The 25,274-nt window shown below is 61.2% G+C and overlaps 1 protein-coding gene across 1 annotated transcript in view; it reads left to right on the top strand.

Annotated features, from left to right (window-relative positions):
* Eefsec (eukaryotic elongation factor, selenocysteine-tRNA specific) overlaps positions 1-25,274 on the top strand; it is a 106,667-nt gene that overhangs the window by 37,934 nt on the left and 43,459 nt on the right. The window contains 3 exon segments of the mRNA XM_026410916.2: positions 1,480-1,687; positions 9,481-9,577; positions 11,585-11,749. Of these exon segments, the coding sequence (XP_026266701.2) occupies positions 1,480-1,687; positions 9,481-9,577; positions 11,585-11,749 (470 nt within the window).

Raw genomic sequence — 25,274 nt, 5'->3', positions numbered from 1 at the left:
CGGCTTCCCGCGGTGCCCTGGTTCTCAGCCTGGCCCGACAAGTCCCCGGGACCTCTGACCCCCTCAGAAGTGTCCCTGGGCCGGCTGCAGAGGGGACACGGGGGCAGGGCTGTCGGCTGGTGGGAACAAAGGCGCCTGTGGGCCCCAGGAGGCCGCCCAGGGCCCTGTCTGCACTTAAAGTTCCCAGTGTGTCCCATCGCAGGGTCCCAGCAAGTGGCAAGACAAGCGCCTGGTGGCACTCAGCCCCAGAGGAGGAAAGGGACATGTTCCTGGTAAATAAAGAGGGAGAGGCTCAGGCGCTGACCTCGGCTCTGGTCAGCTCAACAGAGATCTATGTCGTGGAGCCCTGGCCGGGGCTCGTGCTGTGACAACGGATCCCAGCCCCAGGCCTTGCTGTGAGCACTCGGGCTGGGGGCAGCGGAGAGGGCACAGTGTGCAGGCACAGGGAGCCGGGGTGAGGAGGGACACAGGGACACAGACGGGACACGTGCCTTGATTCCTAAACGGAAAGTGGAGGAGGGTAAAGGCTGGAGGACAGGAAGCTGGCATGCAGCCTGGGTCCCTCCTGGTCAGGGCAGGCCGTGGGGCCAGGTGGTCAGGAGCCTCCACATGGGGTAAGATCTCTGCCCTGGCTGGGCCTGGTGGCACCCAGCTGTCATCCCAGCAGCTCAGGAGGCTGAGGCAGGAGGATGACCAGGTGGAGGCCAGCCTCAGCCACTGAGCGAGGCCCTGAGCCACTCAGCCAGACCCTGTCTCTAAATAAAATGCAAATAGGGCTGGGGACGGGGCCAGGAGGGAGCCCAGGACGGGGTCCGCCAACTGTGAAGTCACCTGCGTGGTCCACGTGAGTGTGAAGCAGCTGGTGGTCACAAGAGGAGGGGACTGTGAGGCCACACCTGCTTATCCAGAGGACGGTGGGGGCTGTCACCAGGAAGTCACCCCGCCAGCTCTGTGGGGGGTGGATCCATCGATGGATCGATGGATGCACTTAGAACATGACTCTGTGGGGCCGGGGTGGAGGCTCAGCGGTCTCCGCATTGGTCCTCCTGCCTCAGCCTCCGGCATGGGTAGGTGTTGATAGGGCCACGGTCCCTCTTTCCTCGCAGCTTCTTGGAGTTGCTTGAGGTGCTGAGTCTCCCCTGGTTTGTAGCTGTGTCCTTTCCTTCCTGCCCCGTCACCAGGGCGTCTGTGGGGCCCTGGGTTCCCCCCACGTAAAAATAAATAAAAATAAAACAAAGGTGTTGTGTCCGTCCACAATTCGATGTGAATGTGTTCGGAATGGTTTCTAGATGTCCCTGCTTGAAAATGACAGAGGCAGCAAAATGTCCACTGACTCTCCTTTCCTTTTTAGTTTTTTATTTTGAGATCTTGCTGAGGGTCTTGCTGAGTGGCGGAGGCTGGCCTCCACCTGGCGATCCTCCTGCCTCAGCCTCCCGCCGGCCCTCTTTTCCCTTTCTAACCTGCTCTTCTCTGTCCCAGGGGCCCAGATCATCGATCTGATGATGCTGGTCATCGATGTGACCAAGGGGATGCAGACCCAGTCGGCGGAGTGCCTGGTGATCGGTCAGATCGCCTGCGAGAAGCTGGTCGTGGTGCTCAACAAGATAGACCTGTTACCCGAAGGGAAGAGACAGGCGGCCATCGACAAGATGACGAAGAAGATGCAGAAGACCCTGGAGAGCACCAAGTAGGTCTGCCCTCGAGACACGGTCCCATGGGACAGGGCGTCTGGGGCGCTGCTTGTCATCGACAGGGATCGGGCAGGCGCTGGCCACATCAAGGGCCGCACTGAGTCGGGTGAATGTGAAGCTGCTGCTCAAAAGAAGCCCCCAATTGTGGGTGCCGTGGTGCAGGCCTGGAGTCCTAGACACTCAGGAGGCTGAGGCAGGAGGATCGCCAGGTGGAGGCCAGCCTCAGCCACTCAGCAAGACCTTCAGCCAATCAGAAAGAGCCTGTCTCAAAATAAAATCTAAAAAGGGCTGGGGACGGGCTCAGGGGTGAAGCGCCCCTGGGTTCCCCCGCGTGGAGGGCCTGGGCCTGGGGACGTAGGTCCCGTCCTCTTGAATTCCCTGCGGGGGGACAGAGTCCCGCCCTTGTTTCCCGGCGGACCTCAGCGCCAGGGAGACCCAGAATCCTGCTCTGTCCCCGTCTGCGTCTCTACAACCAGACCAACAACACTGGACTAGGAATTTGGGTGGGTGACTGTTTTTGTTGCAGAGGTTTGTCAAGTTGGGTAGGAGGACAGACGGACGGACGTTGCTGCTGGAGACCACATTTGGAAATGCTAACCTGTGTGACAAAGGACCTCGGTGGCTTTTCCTGCCTAGCAGTTGACAGTTTGATTTTGTAGACAGTAGGAAGTCGTGCGGGTGCGGTGGCCCATACCTGTGTCCCAGCGACTCAGGAGGCTGAGGCAGGAGGATCGCAAGGTGGAGGCCAGCCTCTGCCACTCAGCGAGGCCCTGAGCCACTCAGCGAGACCCTGTCTCTCAATAAAATAGAAAAAGGGGCTGGGGACGGGGCTCAGTCAGTGATCAGCACCTTGGGGTCATTGCAGGACCCCCCACAGCACTTGCTCCTGAGGTCACTCAGGGGGCCCAGGAAGGTGGCTGCGTCCCTGTGCTGGACCAGGCAGCGAGAGGCAGGTGGGCCTCCAGGGACCCAGAGCCCCCTGGTCGCTCAGGCCGGCTGCTCAGTCCCAATAACTGATTCTGACGAGGCCCAGCGACTCAGCCAACGTCCCTGTCCCCACAGCCTCATTGTTCCCAGCCTCCTCCTCGGTGGGGCCCGTGTCCCTGGTGATCCATGCTGAACAGCGGTCACCGGGCGACAGGGCAGCCTCCCCTTGGCTACGCAGCCAGGGACAATATCCTGCCCCGTCCGCCTCCTGCCTCTGCCCGTGGAGGCCGCCAGGAGAGGCCCTTTGTGTCCTTGTCGCCAAGATGGATCTGCTTCTCCATTGAGGATGCTGTTTTCTTTTTATTTCCAGAACCTGCCACCTGCAGCTCTTCCGCAGAATCCTCCAGTTGCTTAAATTAAAGCCCCGGCCCCGTGCAGGCACCAAATATGTCATAAAAGATCTCCCTGCGCTGCCTTTTGTGACCAAAATTCATCACCCCGATACCATCGACACGTTCAGATCCGTGTCGCAGGAGCAGGCGGAGCTGCGGCTCCCGGCGGAAGTGGGCCCAAGGCTGCGAGAAGGGAGATAAAGAACCCTCTCTCCTCTGGAGTGAGTTATGTGATGGCCCCGCCGCTTTATTTACTTGTCACAGAGCAGGGAACAGGTCTGGGGACCCGCAGAGAGCGCGCCGTCCAGTGTCGCTGCCGTCGACTCCAGGGATGGCACCTTGTGGGAAGGGCACAGGGACTCTGCAGGGTCACCTCGCACTTGGCCACGTCCATGAGCGACAGGGAAGGGAGATCCTCATTGGCGGGTGGAGGTGGCTCCTCCTGTTGGAATGTCGTTGTTGAAGGTCAAATGACAGGTTTCATGACAGTCCATTGGTGGGGACTTTCAATTTTTTTAACATCATTTTAGGTCCCAGGGGTTGAACCCCGGGTGCTGAACCCCTGAGCCCCGTCCCCAGCCCTTTTTCTATTTTATTTAGAGACAGGGTCTCGCTGAGTGGCTGAGGCTGGCCTCTACCTGGCGATCCTCCTGCCTCAGCCTCCCAAGCTGCTGGGATGACAGGCGTGGGCCACTGCACCCTGTCACTGATTTTTCTTTTTATTGTGGTAAAATATGCACAATATTTATCATTTTCAACACTTGTGACTGTGCAATCCAGCGACCTCAAATACACTCACGATACTTTATGCTCATCTCCCAAAACCTTCTCACCATCTCCCAAGTCAGTTCAATACCCATGAAGCAATTCTTCCTGTTCCTCTAGGAACCCTCGTTCTGCTTTCTGTCTGTGACTTTCACCTGTTCTAGGTCCCTGAGCTGAGGGGAATCCTGATGTCACAGACCATAACGTTTGCAAGAAACTCTATTGATATTGTACTGGGTTTCAGAACTTGGCTTCTTTTTGGTGGCTGTATAGTACTCTGTGGTGTACCTGGGCCCTGTATTGTTGATCCGTCCTTCTCTTAGTGGACACTGGTGTTGTTCCCTGTCTGTTATGAAGGATCGTGCTGCGAATTTGGGTGTAGACATAGAAATCTGTTTAAGTCCCTCATTTCAAGTCCTTTGAATATACACTCTTAGTGGGGCTAGGTGGCGGCTCCGGGCTTGAGTGTCTGCCCAACATGCTCCATCCCCAGGCCACCCCAATAGACACACAGATTCATGTAATGGCATTTCTACACACACTGACATATTTATATAAAATACCTAGCTGGGTGCTGTGGCCCACGCCTGTCATCCCAGCAGCTGGGGAGGCTGAGACAGGAGGATCGCAAGTTGGAGGCCAGCCTCGGCAACTTAGTGAAGCCGTGAGCAACTTGACAAGATCCTATCTAAAAAATAAATAAATACATGATTCAATAGTAAATAAAGAAAAGGCTGGGGTGTAGCTCAGTGCTGAAGTGCCCTGGGTGCAGTCCCTGCCACCGCCACCCCCCAAAACCAGCCCCAGGAGGCACAAAATGAGGCTGTTGTTTCTAATGACTAGTGAGGTCGAGGTCCCAGGGGCATTATTGGCCATTTGTATAACTTCATGGAAAAATATTTCTATCGTTTGCCCATTTTTATTGGATTGTTGTGGTTGAATTGCACATTTATACACTGACCCCTGCCATAGGTAGGGTTTGTGATTCTTCTCTACCAGTCTGTAGATTGTCAGTTTGATTTCTTGGCAGGGTCCTCTCATATATAAAAGTTCTTTTTTTTTTTTTTCCTTTTATACCAGGGGTTGAACCCAGGGGGCACTTAACCCACGGAGCCCCATCCCCAGCCTTTTTATTTTTTATTTAGAGACAAGGTCTCACTGAGTTGCTTAGGGCCTTGCTAAGTGGCTGAGGCTGGCCTCCACCTTTCGATCCTCCTGCCTCAGCCTCCCGAGCTGCTGGGGATGACAGGTGTACACCACGGTGCCCGGCCTGCCATGTTATTTTGTAAACGCATTCTCCTGTTTTACAGATGACTGAACAATTGACTTGGGTTCATACGTTGAAAATATATCTGCCTTCAAAATATATTTGAAACTTTAAAATGGAAATGTCATTTTCTTCTCATTTTGGACATAGGACTCTGGAATCAGTGGGGACATGGCACACCTCTCCTAAGGGCATCAGACTCGTGTGCTTGTGTGTCGGTGACCTGGGCACATATATCTGGTCTGTTGGCCTCTGGCCATTTTAATATCTGTGTGTCTCATATGCACAAAGGTGCTGCCAGCCTCCTGCCCACCTGGCCCTCCCCCAGCTGCGGGTCCCTCCATCCGGGTTCCTTTTTTTTTGGACACATAGAAGTTCCTGATTTCCACGTCGCCTCACTCTTTGATTGTTTTTCTTTGTGATTTCTTTATCTCTGAAAGCATTTAAAATGCCTCGCGCATAAGCATTTATCAATGTTCGCGGGAATCAAAATGGGAGATGCAGGCGCACCCCAATCTTCCCAATGCATCAAATTAAAATGTTTCCTCCCGTCCCCCGGCCGGCTTCCCCACAGGCACACCATTCGAGGTGGCTGTTATCACCACGTTGACACGATTCGGTGTTCTGGACTTTTCTGTTTATTTTTTTCCGCTAAATGTTATCACCTGACACCACCCTTGGCCCGTCTTCCCCACCAGACGCCTGTTTCTTGCTTTGAAGACACTTTTTTGGGGGTGGTAGGGGTACCCGGGATGGAACTCAGGGACACTCCACCCCTGAGCCCCGTCCCCAGCCCTATTTTGCATTTTCTTTGGAGACAGGGTCTCCCTGAGTTGCTCAGGGCCTTGCTGTTGTTGAGGCTGGCCTCCACTTTGCGATCCTCCTGCCTCAGCCTCCCCAGCTGCTGGGATGACAGATGGGCCTCACTGCACCTGGCTTAATTCTTTTTGCTTCTCCGTCCTCTTTAAATTCTCTTTTCTGACTGGTGTCCCCCTTGGCAAGGCTGCCCAGTGGCACAGCTGGCCTGGGCCGTGGTGGCCTGATTGGGTCAAAGAGGTGGCAGTAGGCGTGAGAGCCGAGATGGGCCCTGGGTGAGGCTTGGGCTCCTCCAAACACCCGCGGGGCCTGGGGAGGCCGAGCAGAGAGGCTGGGACAGACCGTCAGGGGCCTTGGCACCGGCCCTGATGTCGGCTGCGTCCTGGGCGTCACGGTCCCCTGAGGTCGGGAGGGAGGGCCTGGTGGCCCCGAGTGCTGGTCGGTCCTCCCAGTCAGGGGCTGGCACAGGGCTGGGTCCAGGTTTTGGAGAGCATTTGGGCACCTGGGTGACAAGGGCCATCCAGGGCACAACTCCAGTGACGCTCGGGGGAATGGGTCGGAGTCACAATAAGAAGATGCAGGGACCGAGGAGGGACAGGGACGTCCACGCAGCAGACAGGTGGCTCCGGCCGAGGGCTCCTTCCCAGACGGTGAGCCAGGGAGCAGCACAGGTGGGACACGGCCTGGTGGCCCGTGGGGCTGGAGGGTTGGGGACAGCGGGGCTCTCGGGGCCACCTTGGGGACAGGAAGGTGACCTCTTGAGGGGACAGTCAGGCGAGCCACAGAGGCTGTGGGGCTTGGGCCCGTGATGGTCCCGTGGGTCGTGGCCCTGTCCTCTCCTGTCACACAGCGTCCTCTCTTTGGCAGGGGACGTGGGCTGTCAGCTCTGGTGGCAGGTGGGAGCTGTCCCGTCACACGGCCTGCGTCCGAGTTCCCTTAGAGAAGCGGGGGACGGCAGGGACAGTGACCTGGGTCCCCGGGGGAGACTGGCAGGGCGGGGTCTGGGGACGGGCTTCTAGAAGGTTCTTTCTGGCCCGGGGCTGAGACCTGGGGACTGCGGGTTCCTGGAGGGACCCGTCTGTTCAGTTGTCCCTTCTGGGTGGCTCCCGTGTCCTGCTGAAGTCTGGGCCCAGGGCCAGCGTGGAGGGACACGGGGCCAGGAGGGCCTTGGGCAGGTGGGTCCCAGGGGCGCAGAGCGAGGGGCCGCAGCCGCGTGGCCAGGTGGCCTGGGCCTGGCGCTGAGCCGTGGGTCACAGGAGGGACCGTCCTGCCTGGTGGTCCGTCAGCGCCTCAGGTCAGCCAGTGTCCCCAGCTGGGCCACTATTGTCTCCAGAGTGTCCCCAGCGTCTGGACAGGCCTTGCCCGTGCGAGTCGGGCCTGCCGAGCGTGGAGCGCCCCGGGGTCCCCTCGAGTCCCTCTCGGTGGCTGCAGGGCTGGGCCTCTTGTCCCCTGGGGGGTTGCTGCAGGGGGATCAGACAGGTCCCTGGGGGCAAGGATTGTCAAAAAGTGACACGTGGGGACCTCGGACAGAACGTCTTAACTTGACACACACGTGCGTTTCTGTTGGTGACGTCGACAGGCGACTTGTGACAGGAGCTGGGGGCCGGGTGGCGTCGCCCCTTCCTGTCAGGACACCGCTGCTGGCCGTGGTCCCCCCCGGGGTGGGCCTCCTGTTGGAATCTGGGCCTCTTCCCTCTTTTCTTGGGGTTTGGGACTGAACCAGGGTCCTCGACCCCTGAGCCCCGTCCCCAGCCCTTTCTCTATTTTATTTAGAGACAGGGTCTCGCTGAGTGGCTGAGGCTGGCCTCCACCTTGTGATCCTCCTGCCTCAGCCTCCCCAGCCGCTAGGACAACAGGCTGCGTCTCTTTTTTCCGCTGCTTTTTCATGATGCGACATTGAATCGTGTTGTTAAAGTGACACTGGGGACTGGCATTCCCCACTCAGCGGCAGCACCCATGGCCTTCAGCTTCAGCTGGTGGGACAGAAGCCCAGGAGGCACCCGCTGCCCTGGCTGTGACCCGCGGGTGCTGCCCACTCTGGGTGCTGTGCTCCCGGGTGCCAGGCCCGGGACTCCCTGTGGGTGGGAAGGCCCAGCTCCCGGCCACCCGGGAAGTGGAGCCCCTGGGGGGAAGTCTGTGCCACCCTGGGGGTGACAAGTGGCCGAGGTCTGCCATTTAGGTGTGACAGGAAGCTGCACTCCTCAGTTGGGGTCCCTTGATGACACAGTGGGTGCGGGAGCGTCCCGGGTGGCAGCTGGTGGGGGGCTGTGGGAGGGGCGGTGGCCGGGTCACAGGTCACAGTGACAGGAGGGGACAGGAGCGGGCACTGTGGGGCTTTGCCGTCCCCTCCTGGTGCCTGGGTTGGGGGCCGGGTGGCCGCACTGGGCCCCGCCCTCTGGTCTGGTTTCCAGGGACCAGCGGCCACAGTGGCCAGGGGACAGAGGATGACGATGGAGGGACATGAGGCTGTGAGGCAGGTCCTTGGTGCTGTCCCCAACCCCCGTGACTCCCAAGAGGCCACCAGCCTGAACCCCGCCTGGCCTCATGACAGGATGTGTCACTGTCCTCAGCAGACGGCCTGCTCACTGTGGGAGCTGTGCAGCCCCGAGTGACACGGGCAAGAGGGACCAGGCCACCCTGAAGGGGACACTCCTGTGACCAGGTCCTGCGACTCTGGGAGAGAAGGCGGCTCCCCCTGACCATGAAGTCTGTGAGACGTCGGTGGAGCGTCTAGTTACAAGTGTCACCACGGCCCAGGGGACCCAGAGCTGCCGCGGCAGTGGGGACCTGACGTCTGGTGTCACCTGCTGTCCCTCAGAGCCAAGAGGGGGACCGGGAGGGACTCTGGACACTTCTCTGGGACCCCCATAACACTGGGGAGCAGGAGAGGCCCCTGGTCCCCGTCCTCTCTGAAGGGACCCACTCTGTCCCCTGAGAGTGTCCCCTTCCCTGTCCCCTCAACAGGCCCCGCCGGCTCCTCCGAGGGACAGGCCTGATGTCTCTGTGACCCGGTGGCAGGTCGGGGTCTGCCCAGGGGTCTTCACGCTGCCGCGGTCTCCCGAGGCCCGGGCTCTGTGTCACGGGGAAGGCGCGTGGGGGACACTCTGGGGACCCAGCCCCCAGGGCCAGGGCTCAGGCCCCAGGTGCACAGCCTCCTGGTCCAGCCGCCGGGGTCTGTCAGGTGACAGTGGCGGGTCCCTCAGGATGCGGGGTGGGGTTCCGGCCCCCCAGGGTCCCCCGCTGGCCCAGAGCAAGGTGACAAGGTGCGGTGGCCCCTCCTGGCCGCCAGCCTCCTGTTCTATTGTCTGGTGCAGGGACTGGACCAGGCTGTGAGCCCCCGAGCCCCGTCCCCAGCCCTGTTCAGGGTCCCACGGGGCCACCCAGGGTCCCTTCTCCGGGGAATCTGGGGCGACGGTCACTCTTGTCCTTGGGGGGCCACGGGCGGGGGCCAGGGTCCCTGTGGATTCCAGGGGAGCCCCTTCCTCCTGGTGCCCCAACGCGAGGTGTCTCCTGGTGTCCCCAACAGTGGGTGGCACGTGTCCCCTGTCGTGCCTGCTAGTCCGCCTGGTGCTCCGCGGCCTGCTGACCGCCTGTCCCCTAACGCTGCTGTCCTCGGTTGCAGGTTCCGGGGTGCACCCGTCATTCCTGTGGCGGCCAAGCCTGGAGGCCCGGAGGCCCCCGAAACGGAGGCTCCTCAGGGGATCCCAGAGCTCATCGAGGTACCCAGCCCCCGGCGCCCCAGCCCCTGTGGCCGACCTCTGCCCTGTCACACCCTCGGCTCCTTCCCAGGGAGAGACCTCGGCCACCAGCCTCCGGCCTGCCCGGCCTCAGGCCTCTACCCCCAGCCCGAGGCTCCGCGGGCCTCCGCACCCTGGCCTCCATCTGGCCACTTCTCCTCTAATCACTCCCACCAAGTGGCCCACAGCCTGGGACCCGGGCCACGTTGGCTGTTCTAGAAGCTTCACCTCTGTCCCTCCAGTGACAGGCAGGAGGGGGCAGGAAGGTGGCAGGGTCCCGCTGCTGGCCACTCTGGGCCACTCTGGGCAGAGGGATCCTGCGCCTGGCCCTGGGGCAGGACTGCGGTTCCGTCCACGGTGGCCAACGTTCTCAGCAACCCTGGGAGGCTTCCGTGTTCCCCAGGAGAGGGCTCGGGTTCAGAGAGGTTAAGTGACTTGCCCAGGGTGGCTCAGCAAGTGCGTCGGAAAGCTGAGCTTCAGACCCAGGCTGGTTGCTGGGGCTCAGCTCTGAGGTCCCCTGCCTCCAGGGGCCCCTGACCCCTGAGCCCTGTCCCCAGCCCTATTTTGGATTTTATTTAGAGACAGGGTCTCCCTGGGTTGCTCAGGGCCTCGCTTTGGTGGAGGCTGGCCTTGAACCCATGATCCTCCTGTTTCAGCCTCCCAGGGCCCTGGGGTGACAGGCAGGGACAGTTGTTTTGATTCAAGGAAAACCCACCAGAATGTGGCTCGGAGAGGCCTGTACATTCCTTCTAGAAGCCTCTCCTCAAATCCCAGGCCAAGCCTGTTTTGAATTTCCCTGCTTTTGCAAAGGAATTGTTATCACAAAACTCAAACCTTGGAACGCTCCCCGCTGAATACTTGTGTGACAACCTGGCCCCCGGGAAGCCAGAGGGAGCAAACCGGACGGAGGGAGGGACGTGGTGCTGATGCTCGTGTGCTGATTGGTCCTCGGCCCCGACAGCATCTTGGAGCACGTAGGTGGCACACGGAAAGCAGGCCAGCGGGGCCAGACAGACGGACAGAGCACCACGTGGGGGCTGGGCTGGCCACGAGCCAGGCCCTCTGTCTCTGTCGGGCCCTGGAGTAGTGGCCACGGGGCTGCCCACTGACCGCTCTTGTCCTGTGACCTCCACACACAGGCCTGCCCTCCTCCTGCCCTCTCTGCTGTTCATGTGACTGTCCCCCAGATATGGCACCAGCTTCTAGACACTCTCGAGGTCCTCAGAGCCCATGACATAGATGACCAAAACAGTGTATGGCCAGGCGCAGTGGCCCACACCTGCAATCCCAATGGCTCAGGAGGCTGAGGCAGGAGGATCGTAAGGTGGAGGCCAGCCTCAGCCACTCAGCGAGACCCTGTCTCTAGATAAGATATAAAAAGGGCTGGGGACGGGGCTCCGGGGTGAAGTGTCCCTGGGTTCCATCCCCAGGACAGCGTGTGACCTCTGGTGCCTGGTGTGTGTAGGGGTGGCCTCCCAGGGTGTGGTCAGGGGACAGCTGAGGCTGGGCCACCTGGGGCTCTGGGCTCACAGTGGCAGACACCCGAGGTGACGGGGAGAGACGTGGCCTGCCTGGTCCCCGGGGCTTAGAGGTGGGGACCCCAGGTCCTGCAGGCCTCGGGAGGCGGGGCCACAGGCAGGGGTCCCAGCTGAGCGTCCCCCAGGAGAGCATGGGGAGGTCCCCAGCCCCGTGCCCCTTCCTCCTCACCCAGCAGAAGCTGCTGGACACACAGCAGCCGCCTGGCCTGCCTCTGGGGTCCCTCTGACCTGGCCACTTCTCGCCTTGCCTTGGACAGGCCCTGACCCTGGTTGCACTCAGTGGCTGAGGCTGGCCTCCAACTGGCGATCCTCCTGCCTCAGCCTCCGGGCTCCTGGGACGACCACCATGGTCTCTGGATTCTTGGGTTTCTGTAGGCCCCCTCCGTCCCCCACTGCGCCCCTGGCCCCTGGCCCTTGCCGACAGGCGGTGGCAGCAAGGTCTCTTCTCCAGCTCCTGAGGTCGCAGATCTCCGTCCCGACCAGAGACCCCTCGGGCCCGTTCCTCATGTCCGTGGACCACTGCTTCTCCATCAAGGGCCAGGGCACCGTCATGACGGGGACCGTCCTCTCAGGCTCCATCAGCCTCGGCGACAGTGTGGAGATCCCCGCCCTCAAGGTCAGTCAGACTCTGGTCTGTCTGGGAGGGGACCGTCCTGCCTTGGATTCCAGATCGACCGCTCGCCCTGTCCCCCCAACAGCACGAGGCCTGTGAGGTCCCCAGCGGGGGTCCCCAGGAGGCCTTGCACCTGCCAGGGACGCTTGGTCACAGAGCCACATCCCAGCCCTGTTTATTTTGAGAAAGGGTCGCGCTGAGTGGCTGAGGCTGGCCTCCAACTGGCGATCCTCCTGCCTCAGCCTCCAGGCTGCTGGGATGACAGGCGTGGGCCACCGCTGTCTCTGGATTCTTGAGTCCCCGAGACCCTGGACTGACCCACCCGTGTCTCACGAGAGAGAAGCGTGTTTCGGGGAATTGGCTCACGTGATCATGGGGCCTGGCGAGTCCAGAATCTGGTGGGTGGACGCCCAGGGCACGCTGCAGCTCAGAGGCCACCTGTGGGTGGACGTTACCCTCCCTCGGGGGACTGCGTGGGGTGCCCTGCTCTGCCCCACGGCTGCCAACGTCAGTGTTAGTTGTTTTAATGAAAAATCGCCCTCCTGGCTGGGGTCTCAGTGTGCTGGGGAGGTTCAGAAAGTTCTAGAAAGTTCTAGAACGTTGGCCAGCTCTAGAAAGCAGTGGACCTAAGAGGAGTCTGGGGTGAAACTGGCTCGTGAGCTCTCAGTGGTCCAGAGTGGTGTCTGCGCACCTCCCTGGGCACCGTGGTCCCCCCACGTGGTCACAGATGACACCGCGTGAGCCGTCCTGCTCTGGGGCAGCGCGGTTGGGACAGGGAGGGGGACAGGAGTGAGCCGGCTGCCCCAGGTGAAGGGACCTCGGGGTCACCCCAGGCCCCTTGGATGGTGTTGAGGCCTTCGCCTCCTCCTTCAGGGCTGAGGGCCCCGACTCGGCTCTGGCCAGGCCCCAGGGCTCTGGGGACATGCAGCAGGAGCCAGAGGGCGTGGCCCGGCTGTCCCCAATGCTGGGTCGGGGCCTCCTCCTGAGACCCAGGACAGCCCCGTCCACCAGCCGTTCTTGGCCGTGGGCAGATCCTAGAAAACACGACGTGAGACCATGAGGACAGACCCTGCTGCTTGACCAAGGGATGGTCCTGGCCGCGGCCCTGGGCTGGTCCCCTGGGCTGGTCCCCAGGGCCGTCCCCATGTCCTGGAGGAGGGCCTCGGGGGCCACCTGGCCCCACATCCCTGCGCTCCCCAAGGTGTCAGGAGAGGGTGACTGGGGGGGGACTGGGAGGAGGACGAGGTCGTGAGCACCTTTAATCTGCAAAGCCATGGCCAGGTGTCCTGTGGGGTGTCCCCAGAGTCCCCGTGGGAGGTGACACAGGAAGGTCCAGAGGAGGATTGAGGGGTGTGAGGCCTGAACCCCGGCAGGGAATGGCTCCCTGGGGTCCCTGGTGGCCCCTGGAGGCAGGTGGGGTGTGGGGAGGAGGTGGCCCTGGGGCCGTGGCTTGGGGTCTCTCTTGGTCCCTGGAGAGTGGAGTCCCTGCTCCCTGGTCCCCATGGGAGCTGCTCCCTCCCCACACTCTTCCTCCATGATGTCCTGCCTCCCCTCGGCCAGGAGTGGAGCCGCCGTCTGTGGACACCCTGGGCCCCACGTCCACCGTCCCCCTCTGCAGTGGTGCTGCAGGGTCCCTGAGTCACTGTGGCAAGATGGCTGACCACAACAGGGGTGGACATTGACTCTGGTGACAGGTGACCTCGGAGGAGACAGACAAGGTGACGCGGAGGTTCTCAGCAGGCTGTCCCCGTGGAGAAGGGACGAGGTGGTGGGGTGCAGGGCCAGTGTCCCTCACAGCCTCGGGGACCCCCGACAGGCGCAGGGGACTTCCGGCCTCCAGAACCGTGGGAACCCGTCTGTGGTCTGAAGCTGGGGCCTGGCCGTCTGCGTCGTGACCCTCCTAGGAAATGACCGACTGTGGGTGCAGGGGACTGAAGCCAGAGAAGGCCTGGGGTCCCCCATGGTCCTGGGCAGGGTCTCAGGCCTCGGGCAGCTGCGAGCCTGGGGGTGGCCTGGCCCTTCCCAGGCTCCAGGGTGAGGCCCACTTTAGAGGCCCGGGTCCAGGGCCTCCTGACCCCTCACCCTGCCCGTCCTCGCCTGGCAGGGCTGGTGGCCAGCGCCTGTGAGCAAGAGGCCATCGCAGGCCACGGCCCTCTCCCCGGGCCCGGGGACGTCCCTGTCAGATTTCCCTAATCGACTCGGACACTTCTGACCGCGTGAACTCCCGTGGGGGCAGGGCGCGGCCAGTCCAAATAAACAGTGGCCTTCTCCCCCGGCCACAGGCCCCCGCTGCCCCCGTCCATCCCAGCTGGGGCTCATTACAGGAGCCAGAAGTGGGGGAGCAGGCGAGCGAGGCAGGGAGGGCGCCCCGCAGCCCAGGGAGGCCGCCAGCCTCTGCCCGGCCTCCTGGTCTCCCAGCCTCCACCCGGGGAAGACGTGGGCTGGCGATGCTCCTTGCTGTGGTGTGGCTCTGGGGGTGGTGACATCAGAAAGTGTCCAAAGCACTGAGCAAAAGTGCAGCAAGTCACCAAATGTCCGAGCCCAGACTGACCGGGGGTGTGTGCACCTAGGGCTGGCTGTCCCTGTCCCCTCATGCGGGCAGGGTGCTGGGTAAAGTGGCTTCCAGAGCCCAGAGGGCCTCCAGCCTGCTTCTAGGACAAGGGTCCTGGCGCTGGGCCCTGAGGGTGACAGGGACACTACAGAGGTGCCCTGCAGCTGAGGGCCTGGGGCCTGGGGGCCTTGGCAGGTCTCCCAGGGCAGGTGGGGGTCCTGGGCTGTGTGGCCTGGCACCAGGTCTGCAGTCCGTGCAGTGGCCCTGCTGGCTCAGAAACCAGGGGTCCCCTGGGGTGTCCTGAGCCCCGCAGCCTCCCCCTGACTCACTCTGGCCTATGGCCCTGCCCTGGCCTCCAGTTGTCCCCTGTCCCTCCTGCCTCGGACCCCAGGTCCACCCCCTGATGCTTGCCCCATGTGGAATTGATCCCACAAGCAGCCTCTGCTCTTGGGTCTGGGGGTAATGGGGTCTGACCCGTCGCTCTTTAACTCTCAGGTGTTGGGCGGAAGGTGGGCCTGGAACAACTAGTGCTTACTGAACAGTCTTGGTCCCGATGGAATATTACTCAGCCACGAAAAAGAATGGCTTGATGATGTTTGCAGGTAAATGGGTGGAGCTGAAGACGATCATGCTGAGTGAAATCCGCCAGTCCCCAAATTCCAAAGGCTGAATGTCCTCTCTGACATGCAGATAGTGACCCACAACAAGAGGGGGAGAGCAGAAGTTCACTGGATGAGACGCAGGGAAGGGAGGGGAGGGACTGGGAGAGGCAGGGGAATGGATGGACGTCCCTTTCCCATGTTCACAGAGGAACCCACGACCAGGGACACCCCACAACAGGTCCAGCCACAGGAGAGGGACGTCACGCCCCGTGTAGGTGGGACATGGCAGGATGCTTGCTGCTGTCAGAGGGCTAAAAAGAACAAATAAAAAATTAAACAAAACTCTCCGTCCCTCAGCAGTCCCCAAGTCGCAGTCAGCTGAAGCCAGGGAGTTAATTTTCCTAACAGTCGGGTCACCTGGGCTCCCGATAAGCAGAGTCTTTTCCTCAGACAGTTTGGGGGCAGCCTGGGGCTCTGATGTCTGACTTGCTGTGCAGCCTTGGTGACTTGACCTTTCTGAGCTCCCAAGTCTGCAGAATGAGGAAACACTAGGACATGTCCGCTCTGCGGGTTTTTGGGGGTAAAAGGAGGTGACGGCTTCACGTGTCGCATCCAGCTGGCTCAGTCAGCAGTCACCCCAGAGCTCCTGCCATGTGCAGGCCTGGCCAGGCCACAGGGGACAGGGCAGGTGAGGCGGGTCCCCATGGGTCCTTGCTGAACGGATCTTTAGCACCAGGGCTGTTTCTGTGGTGAGGGACGGAGAGCCAGAGGGTCTCTGAGGGTCTGGAGCGCTTCCTGGGGAGACTGTGTGACAGAGGGACCTGGCCACTCGGACATCCAGGGGAGGAGCCTGGGGCGAGCTGGGCTGAGGAGAAGAGAGGGTGGGGAGCAGGTGGGGACCCAGGCCAGGGCCAGGGCAGCAGCCAGGGTGGGGGGCACGGGAGTGCTCCAAGAGGCATCCAGAAAGTACCCAGGAAATCCACAGCAAGTTCTAGAAAGTTCCAGAATGTCGGCCAGCTCCAGGAAGTATCCAGGAGGAATCCAGGAAGTCCTTAACAAGTTCTAGAAAGTTCTAGACAGTTCCAGAACGTTGGCTCGCTCCAGGAAGTATCCAGGAAATCCTCAGAAAGTTCTAGAAAGTTCCAGAACGTTGGCTCCACTGTCCCTGCCCTTCCCCACTTGACCCCTGCAGCCCTCTGGCCTGGCCCCTCCTGCCGTGGCTGCAGTTGGGACCTCTGCTGTGACCTTGCTTTTTCTCCTTCAAGGAAAGCCGGGTGTCCCCTGGGTGTGCATGAAGCCCAGGAGCCACTGAAGCAGAATATTTCTGATTCCTTCTTTTAAGAAACAAAGCAGCAATAAAAACCCCGTGAACACTGCCCTCATGGCTCCCAGGCCGTGACCTGTCATGGGGCGGGAGGGGCTGCTGCTGCTCTTGTTTGAAGTCGCCCTAAAATGCTGCCTTGGAACTTGTTCTTGTTGAAAAACAAACTCCTGCCACTCAGGTTCTCAGATGTTTTTTTCTTTTCCAAAGTATTTAAATGAGCTGATTCTGGGCCAGGGCTGGACAGGCCTGAGCCAGCTTTTGTGGGTCCCTGGGCTGCTGCTAAGGACATCCCTGCAGTCCCCCGCCCCCAGGCAATCAGCCACCTCCCTGGCTGGCTGTGGGGGACACTGTCATCAGACGTGGGGGCAGGAAGACTGGTCTGAGCAGAGGGCAGGGGACCTGACCTAGGCCACCGTCGGAGCAGGCTCGCCCAGTCTGTGGGAGGAGGGAGTGTGGGTCAGAGGACATTCCAGCTGGGTGTGGAGGCACACGTCTGTCATCCAGCAGGTCGGGAGGCTGAGGCAGGAGGATCATAAGGTAGAGGCCAGCCTCAGCCATGGCAAGGCCCTGAGCCACTCAGCGAGACCCTGTGTCTAAGTAAAATAGAAAAGGGCTGGGGACGGGGCTCAGGGGTGAAGCACCCTCGGGTTCCATCCCTGGTCCAAATAGAAAATTCTAGCAAGTGCCAAGGCCCTGTGGTGGGAGATAGCTCAGTGAGTGTGAAGGCTGGGTAAGGGGTTCGGCTGAGCTCGGAGAGGTGGGCTAGAGGCACCGGAGAGGAAGGTGGGCGCAGACTCCCCAGGTGGGCCGGCCGCAGGTCAGGTGGGTGGCGTGGTGTGGGTGGCGTAGGGGGTGCTGGTGTGGGAGGGGACACAGGCAGCGTGGAGGATGGGCTTGTGGGGAGCGTCACTTCCTGGGGACTGGAGGCAGGAGGCCGTAGCACGGGGAGACTGAGGTGGTGGCCCAGGCCTTGCCACTGAGGAGGTGGGTTGGCAGGCCCCGGGGTGGGGGGGGACATGGCAGGAGGCCCCCCATCTGTGGCTCGAGGAGCAGCCAGCCAATGACTCCATGTCCAAGCAGTCTGGGGCTGAGCATGGGTATAGCTGGGATCCTGGCTGGGGTCTCAGTCCGTTGGGGGAGATTTAGCAAGTTCTAGAACATTCTAGAAAGTTCCAGAACATTCTAGAGTCAGTCGACCTAAGACAAGTCTGGGGTGAAACAGGCTTGCAAGCTCTGGTGGCCCCACCTGCCCCACGGGCTCCTAAGGGACTCAGGAGACGTCCTGGTCTGGGTGGCACTAGCTGTGACATTCTTGGGTAGAGGGCAGGGTGCTTCCGGGGACACCCGGGAGGGCAGCTGGTCACAGAGGGCAGGGCCCTGCTCCCCCAGGCTGCCCACTGCGCTGCTGCTGCTGCTGCTGCCACCGAGAAAAAGCCCCACGGGGTGAGCGGGCGGAAGGTCAGGAGTTGAGCGGAGCCGGGGAGCGGGTTTGAACGTGGACCTGGTATTTTCTTTTGCGCTGGGGCGGAGTGAGGGGCAGGAGGGAGGCAGGCCGCCAGAGGGACAGGGGCCAGCACAGCGCCGCTAATGCAAACCAGACGGTGCGCGGGCAGGGCCCGTCTCCTGGCCGCTTAATGCAGTCCTTGAAGCAGGCAGGCGGGCAGGAAGGAGGCCCGCACAGTCAGCCGCTTAACCCTGTGGGTGCTGAACCCAAAGTCGGGCTTCTCTGCTTTGGCATTTGCCTTCTGTGCCCAAGAAGTCTCTGTCCCAACAATTCCCAGAATTATCATGACAGTGATGTCCCAGGGGCTGGGCGCAGTAGCTCACGCCTGTCATCCCAGGGACTCGGAGGCTGAGGCAGGAGGATCGCAAGGTGGAGGCCAGCCTCAGCCACTGAGCGAGGCCCTGAGCCACTCAGCGAGACCCTGTCTCTAAATAAAATAGAAAAAGGGCTGGGGACGGGGCTCAGGGGTGGAGGGCCCCTGGGTTCAGTCCCTGGGACCAAGAAAAACAAAAACATGCCCAGGCATCCTCAGTGTCCCCTGAGGGACCCACCAGGCAGCTTCCTGGATGGAAGCATGACCTGGGGCTGAGCATGAAGTGGAGCAGCCACAAGAGTCAGGGGACACCAGATGGCCCCGGGGTGCAGGGCCAGCTGGAGCCTGAACTGTGATCCACTGCTGGTCAGTGCCCACATGGGCTCCTCTGGCCACCAACAGGGCTGCATGCCGGTCTCTGCCTATTCAAAGGAACACAGGAGTGTCACCACCGAGGTGTTCACTGCGACCAGCACGGCACACAGCAACAGGGGACTGCTTATATAGACCCCGAGGTCCCATGTGGAGGAGATTCACCAAGTTCTAGAAAGTTCTGGAAAGTTCTAGAAAGTTCTAGAACGTTGGCAATTTTGCAGTGATGTAAATCCCTGCAGGAAGACGACCCCAAGGACTGCCTCATGGGAGGGCCAGGGTGCTGTTGCCTTTCCCTGCGAATCAGCATGACAAATGCCACACTGAGTGCCAAGCCACTCTTGGGACACCACGTGGGACTCGGTCCCACTCGACAGGAGAGCCGGAGCGTGTGCGCACTTCTGTGGGCTGATGCGTCCAGAAAGATCTGGAAGGAGGCCCAGCCCACTGGGAACCCGGCCGCGTCCTGGGGGAGCCACTGGAATCCGGGGCACTGAGGAGGCTTTCATGTGCGCCCACGTCACTGGAGCGCGGCTGACAACAAGCTGGTATTCATCTGTGTCTTGTGTGGCTTTGCTGAAAGGGAAAAAAACACAAAGGACCCGAGAAAGAACAACTTTTGTTCTGCTCGCCCGCCTCCCTCTCACCGGCCTCCCTCTCGCCGGCCTTGGCCTGGAAAGCCGAGCTCTGCTGGGGAGGCCGCTGGGTGGAGATCCCCAGGACCACTCCTCCGGAGGCTGGAGGAGGCCTGCCTCCCTGCCTCTGGGTGGGCTCAGGGTGACCCAGGGCCCACTTTTGGTTTTATTTTTTTGATTCCAGGGATTGACCCCAGGGGTGCTTCACCCCTGAGCCCCGTCCCCAGCCCTTTTTCTATTTTATTTAGAGACAGGGTCTCGCTGAGTTGCTTAGGGCCTCGCTAAGCGGCTGAGGCTGGCCTCCACCTTGCGATCCTCCTGCCTCAGCCTCCCCAGCTGCTGGGATCACAGGCCTATGCCACCCTGTGCGTATATGTGGCTGCCGTGCTGCTCACCCTTGTCCCCCGTGGCCTTCGGCACAGCTCCTGGGCCTGCCTTGCCCTGTGCTCACCTTGACACGCAGCCCTCTAGCCTCCTGGGTCCCCTCTTTGGGGCCTGCTCAGTGGGGACAGCTGCAGTCCCTCCCTGCCCCTCCCCCAGCTGTCTCAGGCTCTCAGCCCCTCCCCCTCCCTTTTCTTCTCTCCCCTCCTCAGAGGCACAGAAGACCTGTTGTTTTGTGCTTGTCCCCTGCTGTCCCCTGCCTCCTGCACATTAGCATATACAAATACTTTTGTCCCTTCTGCAGAGACTGCTCTCTATGGAAGACCAGCCGCACCCTTCCACTCCAGCTCTCCACAGGCCAGGCCAATGCCAACGAGTCTCTGCCTGTTGGTGGTGACAGTGACAAACTTCTGTTTATCAGAAGCCTGCTCTCACCTGGCAGTCCCTTCAGGTCCTTGGCCCCAGGCCTGCCAGGCAGGATAACCTGGCCCCATCCTTCAAGAATGGCGCTGCATGAGCATGTCATCCCAGTGACTTGGGAGGCTGAGGCAGGAGGATCGCAAGGTGGAGGCCAGCCTCAGCAGCTTAGTGAGGTCCTCAGCAACTCAGGGAGACCCTGTTTGACGTGTGGGTCTGGTCCCTCCCCCTGCCCCTGTGTCCTGTGAGCTTGTGATGGTTAGTAATATCCTTGGCACGGTCCCCGGCTTTGGCCTCTCTGTGTCCTGCCTGTCTCCAGCCTCTGTTGGGTCCTGGGAGTGACCCTGGCTTGCCAGTGCTGCTTGACCTTGGGCTCTGCAGTCCCTTCAGGTCCCTCTCCCTTGTAGCTGACACTTGGGGTTGAGAGAGGAGGGGTCTTGTGTGCTGTGGCCTCCTGCAGCCCACTTGTAGCAACGGTGTTCCAGAAACTTCTGTGCACAGAGGGAAGCTGTGTGTTGCGGGTGGGGCGGCCAAGGAGGCCAGGAGCTGGCCTCTTCCTGGGAGGCTCAAGAGCCCCAGGAAGCCGGACAGGAGGGGGCAAGAGCTCGTCGGTGCCAGGAGTCCTAGAGGGTCCCCACCATGAGGGCAGCGTGGGACAGTGTAGCTGCGTCCGGGGGGACTCTGGGACCCCCTGGTCAGCCCTGCTGAGCCCCCAGCTCCAGAACTTTCCAGAGCCCGTTGTAAAAGCTGTAGTTTCGAGGCCAGCGGCCTCTAAGGTGGCCCTGGGTCCTGGGCCAGCAGCCCCTCCACTCTGGTCCCCTGCGTTCTGTCACAGAGGACGGGTGGGCAGCAGACAGAGCGGTGGTGGCCGTGAGAACCCAGGCAGGCAGGGGCAGACCCCGATCCGCCTTGGACGAAGTTCCCCCAGGAGACCCAGAGGCCACCACCCGGCCTGTCTCTGGAATGTGACTCCCACGGGCCCTGGCTGCCACCTCCCCAGGGCCATCAGACCACCTGGCCCTCTCCCTGCTCAGCAGACACGCGGCCTCCTGGCTGCAGCCCGGGACCTCACCCTGTGACCCCCACGGAATGCCAGCCTCCCAGCCTCCCAGCGGGGGGGAAGCAGGAGGCCGATCCGTCCCAGGCCCCGGGCTCAGCCCCCTTCCCGCTGCCGGTCGCGGTTCACGGGCAGCCCTTGGGGCACGTTTGATGTGCACCACGGATGTTTGCCTTGACCGCGGTTGTTTGCGCAGGCTGTCCCCCTGCCAGCTCGCTGGACCGTCTTTCTTTTAAAAATCTGCCGCTCGCCAAAGGTTGTTTTGGATCTGCTTTTGTTTATCAGGTGGACGGTTCCAGCGCAATTGGAAGCAGACCCGCAGGTCCACGCGCGGCCGCCGCTGCACGCACAGCGGGGCCCTGGGCGCGGGCCGGGGTGGCTCCCGGCGGGGGCTGGCAGCAGCCGATCGCCAGGTGGGGCGACACGGGGGACTGTCCCCTCCTGGAGAGGCGGCCTGGCTGGTGGGTGCAGCCCTGGTCGGCTCTGCTGCGGGCCTCCCTGCTCTGGGCCGGAGCCCCCTTGGCCACGACTGGCTCCTTCCACTTCTCAGGCGCCTGTGCGGGATCAAGCAGGGCTGGCCGGAAGTGGAGCGCTGGGGCCAGGCCGGAAGTCGGATATGGGCCCGGAAGTGGGACGCTGGGACTGTAGTGGAAGTCGGCCATGGGCCAGACAGTGGAACTTTGAGGTGGTGCCGAAAGTTGGCCCTGGGCCAGGGAGTGGGATGCTGGGGCCCAGCCGGAAGTCAGCCATAGGCCAGGAAGTGGGGCCTTGGGGCATAACCGGAAGTCAGCCCTGGGCCCGGAAGAGGGACGCTGGGGCATAACCGGAAGTCAACCATGGGCCAGGGAGTGGGACGCTGGGGTCGTGCTGAAAGTCAGCCATGGGCCAGGGAGTGGGACTTGGGGACGTAACCGGAAGTCGGCCATGGGCCCAGAACTGGGACGCTAAGTTGTAACCGGAAGTCAGCCATGGGTCCGGAAGTGGGATGTTGGGGCTGTGCTGAAAGTTGGCCATGGGCCGGGGAGCGGGACTTTGGAGAGTGGGACTTTGGGGTTGTGCTGAAAGTTGGCCATGGGATAGGGAATGGGATGCTGGGACTGTCATTGAAGTCGGCCTTAGGCCATGAATGGGATGCTGTGGCCAAGCCGGAAGTCGGCCGTGGGCCAGGAAGTGGGACTATGGTGCTTAACCGGAAGTCAACCATGGGCCCGGAAGTGGGATGCTGGGGCGGAACCACAAGTCGACCATGGGCCCGGAAATCGGTCATGGACCAGGAAGTGAAAGTTGGGGTTGTGCCGGAAGTCGGCCATGGGCCAGGGAGTGGGGCTCTGGTGCGTAGCCGGAAGTCAACCATGGGCCCGGAAGTGGGATGCTGCAGTCTATCCGGAAGTCGGCCATGGGCCAGGAAGTAAAAGCTGGGGCTGTGCCGGAAGTGGGCCATAGGCCATGGAGTGGGACGCAGGGGCCGTGTGACTAGGCATCTCCTAACTGAGAGGCTTCTTTGGGGGACAGGCCGTGCTTTCTGTCCCGAGACCTGCCGTGCAGTTCTGGAGGCTCCTCCTTCCCCGTAGCGAGCCCCGTGTGCAAGGCGGCTGCCCGGGTCCTGTCCCCTGCTCCGCCCCTGGGGGCCGCTGGGCCGCTGCAGAACTGTGGGGCACCGGGAGCCCACGCTGTCACCGGGTCCACGGAGCCTGGAGGCCTCAAGGTTTAGCCTCGTTCCTGTCCCGGGCAGCCCCGCAGGGCAGCGAGGGCAGCCGCTCGGTTGGTGTCTGGCTGGACAGGAGTGTCTTATGTCTGGAAGGACAGACAGGTCCAGGGTCAGGAACCGGCTCAGATGCGCAGAGCAAAGGAAGGGAAGTTGATTTGCTTCTGTAACTGGAAGGTCAAGGCTGCCAGACGTGGGTCTTGTAACCCCAGGGACTTGGAGGCTGAGGCCGGAGGATCGCAAATTGGAGGCCAGCCTCAGCAACTCAGTGAGGCCCTGTCTCAATTTTTAAAAAAGGGGTGGGGATGGGGTACAGGGGTTAAGCACCTTAAAAACTACCTCCTGGATGCTCGGGCTGCCCTTGAGCTCCCTCTGCCCAGCAGTGCTTCGGGTGCCAGGGCTCATTGGCCAGGGTGTGTCCCCACTGTCCCCCCTGGGAGTCAGGACCTAGGCAAGGGCCCTGCTGGCTCACAGGGTGGCCCACACCTTGGCAGAACAGGGTGTCCTGGTGGGGGGGTGACACCTGGGTGGTGCTGCTGTCACCTGTTCATTTCCACATCATCCATTTCTAAGACCCACAAAGGTGTTCACCCTGGAGACTGGGGAATGGCTTCACCTGCACCCCAAGTGGGAGGAGGACGCTCCCATTTTCATATTTTACTCAGGTTTTTAAAAGCTAGAGTTGCTCACCACCAAAGTTTCCACCCTACCCGAAGGACAGACGAGTGGTCTCCTGTCTGCTCAGCCCTACAGAGCGCACAGTGTGGCCTCACCATGGGACCCTGCAGTCAGTGGCCACCCCGCTGTGGGGCCTCCTGTCCCGGCCTCCCCCACACAACCTGGGTGTCCTTCCTCCTCCACAAATGGAGATCAAATAGTCGCGGAGCTGCCAGCAGAGCGCACAGTCATCGTGTGTCATCTGCATCTGGGAGGCCGCCTCGGATGGTCTCGTCCTCCCTGTCCTCGAACTCCGCCGTCCTCCCTAGAAGAGGCCAGGAGCCTCCTTCCTGATGACTCAGCGCCTTGGAAAGAGCAGCTGGTGCTGGGAGGTCAGGGCTGAGGAAATGCCCATGAGACGGCCCTGTAGGTGCTGGTGGCCTGGCCAGTGGCAGGGGACCCCGGCCCCGTGTGGACCTCAATAGGAGACCCCAGGTGGCCTGGGCACGAGCCACGGGTCTGATGGGCTTTGGGGTTCCCAGCAGGAGGGATTGGGGGGGCTCTGCGTGGTGTGGGGAGCTGGCTCCGCCTGGCAGTGGATGCATGTGGCCTCGGGTGGCGTTTGGAGAAAGGAAGAGAACTGTCTGGGTGGGAAGACACCCGGGGTGCTGTGGGCCCCCCACACATGGACCCAGCAGAGGTGCAGGGGGGGTGTGGCGTTGTGCAGCCCCTGGGGAGGCTCCAGATGGACCGTGCACGGTACAGGCACTTCCAGAGGCCTGGTCACCCGGACCTCTGGGCATCGCTGACAGTGTGGCTGCAGAGCCAGGGCCACATACTGCCGGGCCCCACCAAGTGCCTGGGTCCTGCCTGTAGGAACATCTACCTTCGGGTCTTCCCAGTTGGCATCTTTTTGGGGGGACCCCAGGGATTGAACTCAGGGGCCCTCGACCTCTGAGCCCTGTCCCCAGCCCTATTTTGTGTTTTACTTAGACACAGGGTCTCCCTGAGTTCCTCAGAGTCTCACTTTTGCAGAGGCTGGCCTCCACCTTGCGATCCTCCTGCCTCAGCCTCCAGAGCCACTGGGATCACAGGCGTGCGCCACCATCAGGCCCTAGTTCCCTTCTTCACGCTGCCCCTGTAGTCACCAATGCAGTGAAGACTGCATGCTCCCTCACCCTGCCCCTGTCCCACCTCTGGGTCCTGCTTCTAGGTCTTGCAGGCACCTGGAGCCTGGCCCCGCCCCAGCCTCTTCCTGGCTTTCCTGAGTCTCTGCAGCACGTCTCTGCGGTTCTCAGGGGGCTTTTAACAACACACACGGCAAAGCTTAACTTCAACCATCTCTTGTTACTCGACAATAACTCTACACTCATCAATTTGCTCTGCTGGTTAGGTTTTTTTTTTTCTATCTGGAATTTGATGTAAACATTTCCCCCACATGTTTGTAGTCACGGTTTTCTATGTTCTCAAGCTGTCTGGGGACGGGCTCTGTGTACCCTGCTCCAGGCTTGCTCATTTCATTCCATATTAGGGTTATTTTTCTTTTTGGCACCAGGGATGGAACCCAGGGGTGCTTAACCCCGGAGCCCCGTCCCCAGCCCTTTTTCTATTTTATTTAGAGACAGGGTCTCGCTGAGTGGCTCAGGGCCTCTCTAGTTAGTTATGGAGGCTGGCCTCCAACTTGCGATCCTCCTGCCTCAGCCTCCCGAGCTGCTGGGATGACAGGCGTGGGCCACTGCACCTGGCCTCCCTGAGCCTTGTTTTCCTCTCTGGACGGTCTGTCCATAAGCACCGAGTTCCTTTCCACATCAGCCTGTCTGTCTTGCTGTCGTTGTATAAGAGTTCTAACGTCTGGGGCACAAGGCTGTTACCAGAAAACACTTACCGAGGTCTTTCCTCTGAGCTGTGGGTTGCCTTCTCATTCTGTTAATTAATGATATTTTGGGGAAGGGTCTTAGTTTTGATGAACTTCAGGCATTTTTTTATGGGGCTTATGCTTTTGTGTCCTAA

The sequence above is a fragment of the Urocitellus parryii genome, chromosome 16 (assembly GCF_045843805.1).
Source record: "Urocitellus parryii isolate mUroPar1 chromosome 16, mUroPar1.hap1, whole genome shotgun sequence".
NCBI classification, from domain to species: Eukaryota; Metazoa; Chordata; class Mammalia; order Rodentia; family Sciuridae; genus Urocitellus; species Urocitellus parryii.
The sequence above is the reverse complement of the archived record's forward strand: the minus strand, read 5'-3'. Positions and strand labels throughout refer to the sequence as shown.